This window comes from Penaeus chinensis, chromosome 2 (assembly GCF_019202785.1).
Source record: "Penaeus chinensis breed Huanghai No. 1 chromosome 2, ASM1920278v2, whole genome shotgun sequence".
In the NCBI taxonomy this organism is placed as follows: Eukaryota; Metazoa; Arthropoda; class Malacostraca; order Decapoda; family Penaeidae; genus Penaeus; species Penaeus chinensis.
The window spans coordinates 1,956,232-1,970,927 of record NC_061820.1 but is presented as its reverse complement, the minus strand read 5'-3'; the positions used below and the strand labels follow the sequence as shown (position 1 = coordinate 1,970,927).

Genomic DNA, 14,696 nt, shown 5'->3' with positions numbered 1-14,696 from the left:
GTTGGGTTTAGGAGAGGGTGTAGGAGCTTGGGAGGTAGGGGGATTGGCAGAGTGAGCGACATTACTGGAGTAGGGGGTAAGAGAAAAGCCTTGTCGACGTGCTTCCTGTCTGGCTTCACGTAGAGTGAGTCCAAGTCTGAATCTGAGAGTTGCTATCTCAGACTCAAATTTGTAGGTGGGGCAGCCTCTATAAAATACATTATGGGGGCCGCCACAGTTTGCACATGTGCGTGATTGTGCAGAGCAATTTGATCGAGTATGGCCAGGTTGGGCACATAGCGGGCATCTGGCTGTGGAACGGCAATGTTTGGCAGGATGTCCTAAATGCCAACAATTTTGGCACTGACGAGGAGGAGGTTGGTATGGTCGGACAGGTAGGGATTCCCCACCTATGTAAACATTTAAAGGAAGGTCATGTCTACGGAAAGTAATTTTGGCAATGTTGATGGATTTCTTACGATTTCCTCATGGAGGAATGGAGTAGCATTGTACATATGTTGCATCATAGTCTATGAGACAAGCGAGTAAGTCCTCTCAACAATCTGACCATTCTTTGTCATGGATTCGGCAATCTGTTGGGGAGATAGACAGTTCCAGTGCAAGTATTGAGGGTTGGATGAGGTTCTGTAGGGATGGGATTACCACATAGATCAGTTAGTTTTGTTAATGCTATAGCTTCGTTTTCAGTTGTTACTGTGACGAGACGGGAGTGGTCGCGTCGGCTACGGAAAGAGACTTTGCCTACCTGTTTTTGGAGGCATTGTTGGAAGAGGAGGGTGTTTTGAGAGTAGGGAGCTGTGGGAGGGATCACGAAAAATCGGTCCCATTTGGCTGGGCTAAATATAGTATTTAGGATTCTTGTAGAGGTGGGGGTAGTAGAAGTGCGGGGACGTGTGGAGGAGGGAGTAGTGTTGAGGGGGGTAGTGTTACGGGGAGGTGGGCAATAAGGTTGTAAGGTAGTAATAAGGGGAGATGGGATGGTTGATGAAGAAGGTTGTGGGAGTAAAGGTGTTGAAGTTGAGCATGTTGGGAGATTAGAAATGTCTCCTGGGGGTTGGTTGTTGATTAGGGTTGATACTGTACTAGTATGCATTGATGATGGGGGAGTTGTTGCAGTGTTCGGACCCGTGGTCAAAGGAGAACTGAGATTGGGGCTATTTGATAAAGGGGCAAGCCTCATTGCCCCTAAGATTGGGGTTATGTCTTCATTATTGGCCATGATAAGCCTGGAGTATGTTGGGGAAAAAAATAGTCCACCCCTCAGGGTCCCCTTGAGGGGTAAGGGCCAGGTATGGCAGGGGAATACTATGACCATGATTCCCTCAGGCCGTTCAGGACTGACATAAAGTCAGCTTTTCATCCTTTCAGCACGGCTCTCACACCTTAGGAGGTGGATAGTAGAAGGGATTGATGAAGAAACTGAAACGAAAAGTATGAGTGGGAAAAAAGACTATGCAGAATTAGTTGAGTCGATGGCTGAGTCCCAAGGTTGAGGAGTTCCCCATCATTGGGTCTCAGTCTTCGTCTCCTAAGCCCCCCCACGACAACAACGGGCAAAGGATTGGGGTGGCATGTATTAATAAGGCAACACAGTTGACCTGATATATAGCATTTGGATCACACTCTCTCTGTCTCTTAATTTCTGTCTTTATCTCTGACTATCTCTCCCTCTCTCTCTACTTATCTATCTGTATTTCTCTCTCAGTAGATATGTTAGGTTTATCCAGTCACTAAAATCTAGTAATTTTCTCACTCACATAACATCTTCCCTTTTTTCTTTAGTCTGCCTGTTGGAGGCTACCAAAACTTTACAAAAATCTTGATCAAGATAGATGGAATTTCAGGAAATGAATTTTGTTATTAAGAAAACATGAATGATGAAAGAAGCAAACATTTCAAGGTCATGGCCATGTTTTCAATTGACTGTGACGAAAAGGTACCAACACTCCAATCAAAATCAAGTCACTCTTTAGAACTTTATTAATGATGAGTTCATAAGATTTTTACAAACTTATATACAGATATAACAATCTTAGGGATACATTTATAAGTGTATATATATACTGTATACTGTATACATATATATGATACACAAAACACTGGAGAAAACCACTGGAACAATATAACTTGATAAAGCTTCACCTTTTTTCTCCAAATGAGGCAGTTGTACTGAAACAAAAGGGGAAACCTACAGACATGAAATTTAGATTCTGCCCTAAACAAAAACTGTCCCAAGCAGAAATAATGATAAACAATTAGAGAGAAAGGGACACCGAACTATTGAAGAAAGTAACAAGCTTGAAGTCAAAAACAAGGATTAAGAACAGAGCAAGCTAGGCTCAGATATAAGATTTATCATGTCGATCTGTTAAAGGGAAAAATATTTGACGACATCAACAAAAAAGGTAAAATCATGCACAACAAAGTGTGAGTCAGTATTACATGTGTGTGTGTGTGCATTGGGATGTATGTATGGGTGTGGGTGTAGGAGTGAGTTTCAGTGTTATGGGGGTGCATGGAAGAAGCAGTGTTAACAATTATCTGCTTTTGTTTCACAACTGGCAACAAATATGACTAAAGCCAAAATTATTATTTGTTTCGATATGCTTGGATGGGGACAAATGTGATCTAAAAATTAAGACACAAACAGGGGAATAAAGCCAAAATATCAAGCAGCAATACTGTCAGCCTGTCATGCAGAGCTAAAAGAAAAAAAAAAAAAAAAAAAAAAAAAAAAAAAAAAAAAAAAAAAAAAAAAAAAAAAAAAAAAAATCATTAAAGATGCAGAGCAACATAGACATATTATACAAGTTTACACACAAACCCTCAGACATACACACACTCAGTTACTCACTTAACACACACACACACACACACACACACACGCACACGCACACGCACACGCACACGCACACGCACACGCACACACACACGCACACGCACACGCACACACACACACACACTCACTCTTATACTCACTCATAACCTTGACCACACACACCCAAATATAAGAGATATATGTGCACATATATAAAATAAGGCAATAACTGGAAGGGATCTAATCACAACTACTGAATAATGATCACTTACAAAATATGACAACAGCCAAAACAATTGTGAGCAAAGGAAAACAATCAAAATGTACAAATTCTAATGTAAGAGTACTTTTTCTAAACTCCTCTGGGCATATCTAGCTCGACCCAAAATCAACAACGATCATCTTTCTCCGTCTTTCTTCCCTGGGGGTTTCCATCAGTCGTGCTCCTTATTGGCTTGCAAGGAATGCCTTTCATTACATAGATGCAGATTCGATTTACTGATTTCTTCTTTGTGCAGAAATGCTTTGGGATTTAGTCAAGAAAATCAAAGTTTTTGTGTGAGTGTGAGTGAGTGTGTGTGTGAGTGTCTGTGAGTGTGAGTGTGAGTGTGAGTGTGAGTGTGAGTGAGAGTGTGTGTGCGTGTGCGTGTGCGTGTGCGTGTGCGTGTGCGTGTGCGTGTGCGTGTGCGTGTGCGTGTGAGTGTGAGTGTGTGTGTGTGTGTGAGTGTGTGTGTGTGTGTGTGTGTGTGTGTGTGTGTGTGTGTGTGTGTGTGTGTGTGTGTGTGTGTGTGTGTGTGTGTGTGTGTGAGTGTGAGAGTTTTCTTATCTCTTTTTGTGCTTTTTTGAATTTGTTAAAATAAAGTTATCAAATTTACCTTTTTAAACAACTGTATCATTTCTTTTTACAAGATTTAAGATGAACAACATAAAAAAAAATCTGGTATTACCTGACTCAGTATTTTAAATACATATTTTGAGTTAAGTCAACAATAATTATGCGTTTACCTGTTACAGCAACCAAACAAATAGGATATTGGCATCAGCTTTTGATATGAAAGCGAAAAGAACCATCACAAAGAGTGAATTTCATGAAGCAAAGGTCTTTACACACATAATTGTCTTGAAATAGCATTTAGGACAGCACTGTACACGTTAAATGGCATTTCTGAAATGAAGGACAACCGGGCACTGATGTAGGTAACGTCTGTAAAAACTTGTTTACACTGGTTTAAAGGCACAACAAAGTGAGCAAGAATGTGATAACTCTTACAGCACTTGATCTAATACTGAATCAGAAACCAGTAACCATGACAATGATTATTATTACTATTATTTTTCAAAAAAGGAAGTATTGCTTCTTGAGTATATTTAAAGGCCTCACTCTATAACAAAGCTTGTTTCATTCTTTACATTTTACATGAGGGGACTTTTCACATTAACCAAACCAAGAATATGAATAGCAAACCTGTTTTTTTTTTTTTTTTACAATATCATAGCCTACAGTGTTCAGCATTAAAGACAAAAAATAATTGGTTACAAACTTATAACTTTCCAGTAACAATTACTATGAGCTAATATTTCACTGTACTGTACATATCTTTGAACTTTACAATGCAACATGATGCAGCAGTAAATGAATCCACCTTGGGACCCCAAGTATGAAAAGAGTAAGATGTCTTTAGCAGGCAAAAATGATATCTTCTCATATGAAACAAATCACACCCACAATATAGTAACTAAAAAGAAAAAGAAATAAAGAAAGAAGAAGAAGAAGAAAAAAAAAAAAAATCTTCAGGATATTGTTACTACCTACGAAAGAGAAGCAGATGTTTAATAGAGAGTTGCCTCTGGCGATGACTTGAAGACACGGCTAAGCTATCCTTGGCAGGTCCTACTGCATCACTTTTACGTTCTGTCTTATGAAGGAAGGGGACAAGGGTTTTTACATCACTTATTATAGAACTATCTTTTTAATCTAGACTTAACATCTTTGATGCATATAAATTATTGCAATGTAAAGCACACAAGATTAATTTACAGCTATAGGTAATTATACAATAATCTTTACAGTATCATACACTCAATTTTACATATCACAAGGTTCAAATGCACAAATGTTGTGCTGTTGTACATGTCATATGAATAGGAAGTATCTTTACATCTATATAATATGTGCTTAATATACATATCACTCTATGGTACTTTGGTTGTAATAATGCAGTTTATCAGCTTTATATAAATTAATTTAAACAGTAACCAATGTACAGCCTAATGGTCGGTCTCCGTTTCCACATTTGCTAAGAATGTACACAAACCTTGATCATGAAGGTTTTAGAAGATTATAGTCTCTGCATGGTTGTAATTCTTCACTTAATCATAAACACATTTCAGGAAGCAACCAGTCTGAGTAACAATATTGCTATTACATAACAGCCTAATCAACTGCTTCAATCACAATTTACAATCAACTAATTTCAAATAACCATCAAGAGAACTAGCTGGCACATTTCCAAATCAATGAAATGTCATATATTTACAACCATTCCTCAAGTACCTGTAGTATACAAAATATAAGCCTAAAGAAATGATGAGTAATTTCGAGAACTAATAGTCACTGATGTTGGATAAATCACTAAACCAGCAAAGAAACCTGAACCATTCTTCCACAATGAGTTATTTTTTCTTCTCCATTACCATGTTCAACATGAACTTCTTCAGGGTATCATAAAAGATACCATAATTTCTTCTCTCCTTAGGGAAGACAACTACCATAATACTGATAATTGTGATCATGAAAATACTGTCATTCTTTTCATATCTGCAGTATGGGGGAAAAAAAAAAACTATTTCCAAATAATTATTTACAGCAAATATTGTAACATAACAATGTACTTACATGGCTAGTGTATTAACAGCTTAGTTCACAAGCCTTCCCAAAGCGAGAGTTCACAAAGAAACACCAGTCTGTATCTATGTACAAATCTTTTAGGTGAATCTCTGTGGCACTTACAGTCTGTCATGGTAGTCTTCTAAGTTCAAAGTAAGGAGGTATTCTATGCTGTATGCAATGTATACTTTCTTTCACTTTTTCTTTCATGTATTAATGGGACAAGGCAACCTCTACAAATTGAATATGTCTTCTATTCAATATGTGAAACTCAGGCATCAGTTACAGTTATTTCAAGTGGTGGGGCAAACTTCCATGCATGCTGGTGCGCTGGGGTAATGTTTTCATAAAAGGAAGTCTGGGTCACGGCTGCCGCTGGAGAGCAAGTCACCTCAACTTTGTAGACTCCTGCTGTGAAGAACACAAGCCCACAACAATGCCGGAACTCTTCTCCTTCTGCCAGCTAAGGGAATACATGAAAAAAATATTTAATGAGAAAATCAGAATAAGGAAAGAAAACAAAAGAAAGAAAGAATTAAAAAATCTTTACCATACTGTGCTGTTGCCAGAGACCACATTCTGGTATCTGAGTATCTCTGGATGTTGGGCAACATTCTTGAATTAGCATAATAAACTGGATTTAAATAAACACAATAAAATAAAAGCTAAATTCATACACTAATATTCCTTTTTTTCTACAATGCATTACACATCAAGAACAAGGAACCATCGATTTACATTCATACCTGTGGCGTAGTAAGCTTAGTCGCTCCCGTAGTAGTCATCTTGGCATCGAGGCGGTAGTTCAACGTGCCATTTTGGTGGTCTTGAAAAGCTGTTAATCTAAGGCTCAGAGGAGGAAGAGGAGCGCCACTTGTGTTTGTAACTCCCACGCTAAGTTCCAATGTTCTTCCTACCATTCCAGTGTTTTCTGTTCCACCTACAACATCCTGGCCATCCACTTGGACATCTACACAAATGAAATACACTGTATTAGTTTCATATGCTCAGCTGCAAAAACACCATGAAATAATTTTCTACAATAGGTAAATTAAATTAATATATAAAGGAATGAATTAAGAACAAAGGTATAATTGACTTATGTCAATCAGACATCACTTGGAATATTTAGGAAGATCCAAACTTACCCCAATGTATAGGTGCCATGGTAATGAGGTCATGTGTAGCAGGCGGGAAAGTGATGCCAGTGAGAGCCGCTCGGCCTGGAGTGTCACAAGGGCCTTGAGTCCAACGTAGCTCCACCAAGGAGGCTACATGGTTACCCAACACTGATGACCAACCCCACCCACTCTCATTGTCACTGCCATTCTGTAATATCATTTGAAAATGTCAGGAGGAAAGTGTAATAACTATTTTTAACAGTGCTTTTGCACTCTTAGTATCAGGTAATCAGTATTTTCTGGTTGAATATGAAAAGTAGATATTTTTATTTAATGTTACTAAGTGTAATTTCACTTGTACATGTCTCCACGTATACACAATAATTCCTTTATAAACCTACCTGTGTAAGAGTGGCCAGAGGGCAGCGATCAATAGGAATGGGTACCCTGCAAGAGTCTCCAGCCTCAATCAGTATATGTTTGGTAGGAGTATAATGCAGGTCCATCTCATGAGTGGCACAGTTGAGCAGGTCAAGTACAACATAACACTGGTGGGGTAATTCGGCTGGCAGGACATCCCATCTTGTGACCAACAGAGAGGGGGTTACATCCACCGTGACTGTGACTTGTGTGCTGCGGCAGTATTCAGCAAGTAGTCCTGATCCACCTGAGTATTTGACTTGCATGGTAGTTTCTAAAGTCCTTCCAGTGCAAGCTGTAAAGACAAGAAATTATTACTTATAGCTGGCCCATCCCAGTTGACTCAGCTGGAGTGAGTCCTGACATAAGCGATTCAAAACTCGGAAGGAAAGGAACTAGCCATCCAATCATATCATCATACAACTCACCACGTTACTCTACAGACATGCCCCTGAATATCCACTTGAATAGGAGATCAACTCTAACTTTGACAGTCAACCAAAAATAACAATGATATTTTGTAATTATATAATTTCCATCCTATAACTTTTTGTTTAAAAACTACAGGTTCCTGAATCAGACCTGTAAAACAAACACGATCTATCACTGACCAGATGTGTTAAGAGTGGTTCTTGTTCTGGCAGTGGATGAAGGTGCCTGGGTAGATGAGGATGACCCGGATCTAACGCTTGACCCTGATCTCGATGATAACAGCGATGCTGAGGAATCGGTCCGCCTAGTGCGAGCCCCACGAGTGCTGGAAGTTACCACTGACTGTCTGGAAGGCAGTGATGAGGGCCCACCGGACACAAGGGATGGAGGCTCACTACCAGACACCAAACTGCTGGTCTCGAGGGATTCATCCATCATGCGGCTGGGACAGAGGAAATCAGATGACGCATACACATACAATGTCACTGATGCTTTACCACCTGGCTGGATGGGCAGCTGGGCTTGGATGTTCTCTTCACTGTACTGGAACACCTGCACAGGAGAGAACAATCTATATAAGTTTTTGAATTGGCAGATCATTAAATCAGTATCAATATAGAGAGGATTGAAATACCTGGTAAATAATAAATATTAATAAATGAACCTACTTTGCAACAAAGTACATCAACTTTACAGATCAAGCAAAGCCTTTACCTGGGAGAGCAAAGTCTTGTCCATCTTGGACTCAAGAGCAATGCTAATCTCCTCCACTGGTTGTGAAGAGATGTTGTGCAGCACCACAGAACACTCCTGAGTTTCTCCAGCCGATAAAGACAAATGCAGGTTCCCACTCTCTTCGCTGACTGCTCTTTCACTCCCAAGATTTCCAGTGCTACTATTTGCTGTCAATATCTGAGAAAAGTTTACAAATAATATATCAATTATAGAGGTACTGATAAGTGTATCAATAATAGGGAAAAAAATCCAGAGAAAGAGGCATGGAGAAAGATGGACACATATACTGATGTAAGCACCTATGTACAATGTCAACCTATCAGTGCAAAATCCAAGCACGTTACCTGTATAAAAGGCAAGGCTGAGACAACATTGATGGTGTAGAAAGGGATCTTCATGTGTGGTATAAATTTCAGCCTACAGTTGCTGCTAACACCCATCACTGTAGATGAGTATCCTGTTATCTTCAATTCGCCTGCACCCTGAGGTCGTCCTCGCAGTGTTACAGGCTGGGGTCCTCTCTCAGCCTTCAGCACCACAGTCGAAGTCCAAGACTCGAATTGAGCTCCTTCAGTTATCAGCATCTGGAAAATGGTGATTTCATTATTGTTTGTCATTCTACACTTTTTACAATCAATCTGGCAATGATTAAAAGTTAAGCCCTCACAATCACCAAAAAGCATTCCTTCTACAAAATGATTCTAAAGTTTGAACTACATGCCACATACCATGCTTGTAACTTTGAGTTCAAAAGGCATGGGGTTTTCCAAATCCATGATGACTTCACACACATCTCCTTCCACCCAGTCGAAATCTGAAAATGTATAAAATTCCATATAAATTGTTAACATTACAAATGTTTGCAAGAAAAACAATAAATAAATTATGTATTAGAGTCTACAAACCCCAGTGTACCTGAATGACAATGATCATGCTAATTTTACATGATAATCATGATCTTCAGTGCTAGCTGCCTGGTCCATAAAATTGGTCATGTACCTCCCATTTTTCCACACTTTGTGCTTCTAGAACCAAGACCAATCTTTCTGCACTAGTTTTAAAAATAGTAGCACCACAGAAATAAAACAAGGACCAACTGCCACATAAATAAAACCTCAATAAAAAGTACCTCTTCTTACAGGATGCAGTAGAACCATTTTTTTTAAGAGAAAGGCAGCTCACAAAGAAGACCAGCCTATGAACATTCAGTTGTTAAAAAATAAATGTAGGCCTAAGTGAATGTGTATCTATTAGAACATGTAACATTATTCCAATAAGCCTAAAACAAAAAAGGATCCCTACTCTATAACCAAAAGCTATCTATCCATTTCCAATCATCTTTCTGATCATATATGTATCCACAAGGCTTTACAACATCAATTTGGCTTTCTTTTACAACAGACACCTTCAATTAATATGCACAAATAAAATACAGACAAGAGCTCACCCATTTTGCCTTGTGCACGCTGGGTATTGCTGGTCAAGGAACTGAAGGGTGAAAAGATGAAAGGTCCTGTATCCTCTTCAGCCTCTTGAGAGAGCTTCTTTTCTGCTTTCCTGCCCAGTGCTGGTGGCTGGACACGAACAGTTCTAAAAGGACAGAAAATAGAATATCATTTTCAGAACAACTGTAAATACAAACTAAATCTCACATCTTAATTCAACCACTAAAAAATACCTGATCAACATCCTTTCATACTAGCTCCCTGGTGACACCCTGTTGGAGCATCACATCATAATGCAAAGGGGAACACTCACCTGCAAACAGGTATGTTGAGGAAGTTGACAGCTGGGATGATGACCCCCGTGTCCTGCACCACCAGAGGGGCTGGCCCACTCCCACTCCGTGCACTCAGGGACTCAAGCATGTTGGCCGTCTCCTTGCGTTCAGACTCACTCAAGTGTGGCAGCATAGCACAAACTGTATGAGAAAGTTTACATTTAAAAAAATAATAAAACTGACTGCATCATTAACTTAAATATTCTGAGTGCTCTGGGAACCTTGTCTAGAATTTTTTTTTGTATAGCTTTTGTGCAAAAAGTTTTTTTTTTCAAAGAATGTACAAGACACAAGTTAATTATAATAGTGACAACACCTGCTACATACCCAAGAATGCCTGATGACGTGTACACAGAGCATTTTGTCCCATGCGACGGGATGTGCCTACTAACTCCTGTAGGATCTGAATCTGTAGTGCTGGCCATCCCTGACTACCATCTGCAAAATTAAGATCATATAAATAACTGTACAACTAAATATAACATTAACAGCTGCATAAGTAATTTTATAATTTTTCACTCAAAAGAAGCTAAGGGATATCTTAAAGAAGATAGGAGAAATGCAGTCATGTAAAGCAATGATCACATTTTTTTTTAGTGGAAAGATAAGAATCAATAAAACAGAAAAAAATATGACAGAAAAAAATATGTACATGCCTATCAGTAATACAAATTACATAACATATCAAATTACCCATTACAACAAAACATAAGCTGCAAAACTAATACCAACCTTTACGGAATTCCAGAGCATCCAACGAGATCTTGTAGCCCTCCAGAGTCTGCAGTAGCAAGCGATAGCACTGACCCCAATCTGGCTGCTGGTTCTGTGGAGCAACACATCTCATGGCAGCCACACGCCTAAAGAAGGAAGCTTTTCGATGGAATCCTATTTGGTGGTACAAATCTGCCAGGGCATTGAATCGCGCAATCTGAAAAATGTAAAATGTTTTGGAGTTGATATATTATACAATGCATTCAGATAAAACAAGAGAAGTATAAATATTCACCTTTGGTCTTGTAGTACTTTAGCTACTATATATAAAAATAAAACAAAAATAATAATAATAATAATAATAATAATAATAATAATAATAATAATAATGATAATAATAATAGTAATAATAATAATAATAAAAATAATAATAACAATAATAACAATAATAACAATAATAACAATAATAAAAATAATAATAATAATAATAGCACAAAGAAAAATAATGAAAACAATAGTAATAACAATAGCAACACCAATTATAACAGTAACAATGATAATGATTACAATAATAATAGTAACAATATTAATTATAAGGATGATAATATTAGCAATTCTCAATCCAAACTGCATAATATCCATAAATCATCACACACACACACCACTAAATGTATGAATGTATTGGTATTTCTCATTCTATGTACAATTTTAGCTCACTGACAGTAATCAGAAATAATAAATATTTATAAATGTAATATTGGTTAATTCCTGAATATAACTCAATGATTATCATTATTATCAACATAAAAAGTGCAACTGTTACCAACATCAGCAAGCATCCATTCATACCTTTTCCTCATCAGAGAGTTGCAAGTTGATGAAGACCACATTGGAGAGAAATTCTGCGGCCATCAGGTATCTCTTCTGTTCAATCAGGACATGTACAGCTTTGATGCTTGCTTCTGTTTCAACTACCCCTGCATTACGGTACTGCAAAATGGAGAATATTGATGACGTTAGAAACAAACAAACACACAAACATTATAATATATAATCACCAAAACCTCTTCTGACTATTTATCCAAAAAATATCATTTATGTAACCCTTCCTTTGTCACAGATTTTGAACTTACATCTATTTATATATATCTATCCTTAAACTTATAAATATCTTACAAATAGGAGAAAGAATGAAAAAGAAAAGAAGAAAAAAACAAAAAAAACAATACAACAATGCCAAATTACCTTGCTATAATGGACGATGGCTTCACGGTACTTGTCAATGATGTCATCAGGAGAGAGACAGTGTTTGCTGGTCTGTTTTATTATTGTAGGATCCAAACCAGTGGGCAAGGAGTTCGTGTTGACAGCACCATTTCGACTTCTGTTTCCTATCCCACCCGAGCCTCCCTGGTTCCCCCCAACCCCTAGGCTAGAATAGCGCTGGAGGCCAAAGCTCCTGCGCAGATTAGGGTACAGCATGACGACAGATGCCGCACATAAGCCTTCAAAGCAAGCTGGAAAAATGTATGACGATTAGTATCTGTCGGATAAAATATGATCAAATAAATAAGCAACAAAAGAATAAGGAACAAATGTAAATTGAAAAATTAATCTTCACCACTATAAAAAAAGATCCACGACTCACCAGCCAACCAGAGCCAATCATTACAATTACGCAATGTGTCAGCAGCGTGACTGTAGTGTACAATTGCTTCGGTTGGTAACCCTGCTTGCAATGTCAGGTCTGCAAGCTGTTTTCTTAAGCGACCCACACAACGTTTTTTGTTAGTCCTTGAGTCCATGTCCAAGCCAATGAAATCCTGTACAAGAGACGATGAAATCCTATAAATTGATAAATTCATAAAAAGGATTAACATGGCCATCAAATGTAATGACATTCATTCACCTTTTCACTTAACCCATTTGCAACAGGCATGTCACCTATCTGTTCCATGCCCACTGTGAGTTTACTTTATTTGATTGTTTTTACACATAGATGGCTACACTTGTACTAAATCACCAATGAGCCAATTACGAGTACTGCCTGTCTCGCCCGTTTACCCTTTTCTTTAATTTACGAAAATATTTTACGTTATCTTATTTTGCTATTACTATTGTTTATAACACTATAGTAGTTATAATGTTTATAATAAAAATAACACAATCGATATTCATAGCACTAGTAAAAAATACATTTTCCTGCCAATTCAAGGAGACCCATCCATGTGTAGAGACATTTCACAAAAAATATAAAAAATGAGCACAGCATTTTCCCCATTTTTTATTAATTTTCCCCAGCAGCAATGGGTTAAACCAATCACACTGCACAATCCTTGAAAAAACATATAAAACCAATTTCACAGGCATTCCACACACCTTGCGTTCAAAGGGAGCACAGAGCAGAGGTGGACGTTCTAGCTTCTCCTGACTCTTGTCTAGGCGCTTGGACTCCAGCACCCAGAAGAGCGAGCTGACAAACTCTTGCAGCTGACTTTCTATGTTCACAGCATGTTCACTGGTTGGATAAAAGAGAGCACGAGTCTTGAAGTTTGATGGCGGTTGGAGAGACAGTCTCGATGACTGGGATGCTGATGTGCTAATGGATGACTGACTGGTATCGTGGGCCGAGTCAGGGGCTGAGTCAACAGCAGAGTCCCTTGGGGAATCCATTTTACTGTCATCGCAACAACCAACTTCACTTGTACTTTCACTTCCTGAGTCTGACCCATTAACATGGTTTGTGTCTATCTTAAGGTCCATTATACCTTCAGACAACCCCTGAGGACTCTCAGAGTGACTATCAGAATCAGTGGGTTTGTCTTCACCGCTGACTGTCTCGTACACCCCACTATCCCTGTCCGTGCTTCCAGCAGAGATTTTCTTGATGTGTGTAGACTGTGCATGGCCATTGATGGTTGGCGGGTGGGACCCTCCATCAATGCCCCCATTAGGCTCTGGGGAAGTGCCCCTTGAAGGGTTGCGTGAGTCTGCTTCGTATATGGTACCATCAGGGTTAAGGCCCAGGATGATACAGCGAGAATCATAGAGAGTTGACGAGTATTTGACTTTGAGACTCTCATGTTGCTTGCAGATATCATTAAGGTCACTCTGACTTCCAACTTGACCTGTAAAAAGAATATACTCAGATCAATCATTGCTTTTCCATTTACAGTTAAGCTATTATCTCTTCATACAAGTAGAGTGCAAAACCTGAGAAAATGAAGGCCCTCACAATTTATCATTAGCTAAAGCCAATACTTGACACTAAAATGGTACTGCAACCCATACAATAACCCATATCAGGAAAAGCCCTCCTGGCACAAAATTGAATCCCTGCAAACCAAAAATTTCTGCAGAACCTCCACCGTCTCCTTACCTATTGTGATGATGCCAAGAACTCTACGGTGTGTCTGGAAATCTCCCCAGTCATTGTTCTCGACTGGGTATTCCCTTCGGTAAGTGACCCACACAGGTCGCTGAGACCCATTTGAGTCACTGACCTTAACGTGGCCAACACGGCTAATGCGCTCAGTAGAGTTTTTGGAAAGAACGGCTCTTCAACTGGGACCCTGAAATTTATGCAAATGATCCTTCATATCACAGTTTTTAATATCCTACAAATGTCTATAAAACACTAATAATCCATTGTCTATTACTATCAAATAATAGAAGTATATTTAAAGGATTCCTAATATCATAAATCTGCATGTGGAGAGGAGCTAAAAATCAAATTCTAACAATGACTATTTTATCATCATTATCATCACAATTAGGGATAAATTTAAT

General features: G+C 38.5%; 1 protein-coding gene across 1 annotated transcript in view; it reads right to left on the bottom strand.

The window, feature by feature from the left end:
* Positions 1-3,542: 3,542 nt before the first annotated feature.
* LOC125030784 (protein brunelleschi-like) overlaps positions 3,543-14,696 on the bottom strand; it is a 90,736-nt gene continuing 79,582 nt past the window's right edge. The window contains 18 exon segments of the mRNA XM_047621070.1: positions 3,543-6,168; positions 6,452-6,675; positions 6,854-7,034; positions 7,228-7,541; positions 7,858-8,230; positions 8,393-8,590; positions 8,758-8,997; positions 9,142-9,227; positions 9,861-10,003; positions 10,172-10,334; positions 10,521-10,631; positions 10,926-11,124; positions 11,757-11,897; positions 12,153-12,424; positions 12,556-12,730; positions 13,287-14,035; positions 14,287-14,440; positions 14,442-14,479. Of these exon segments, the coding sequence (XP_047477026.1) occupies positions 5,977-6,168; positions 6,452-6,675; positions 6,854-7,034; positions 7,228-7,541; positions 7,858-8,230; positions 8,393-8,590; positions 8,758-8,997; positions 9,142-9,227; positions 9,861-10,003; positions 10,172-10,334; positions 10,521-10,631; positions 10,926-11,124; positions 11,757-11,897; positions 12,153-12,424; positions 12,556-12,730; positions 13,287-14,035; positions 14,287-14,440; positions 14,442-14,479 (3,953 nt within the window). The 3' untranslated portion in view covers positions 3,543-5,976.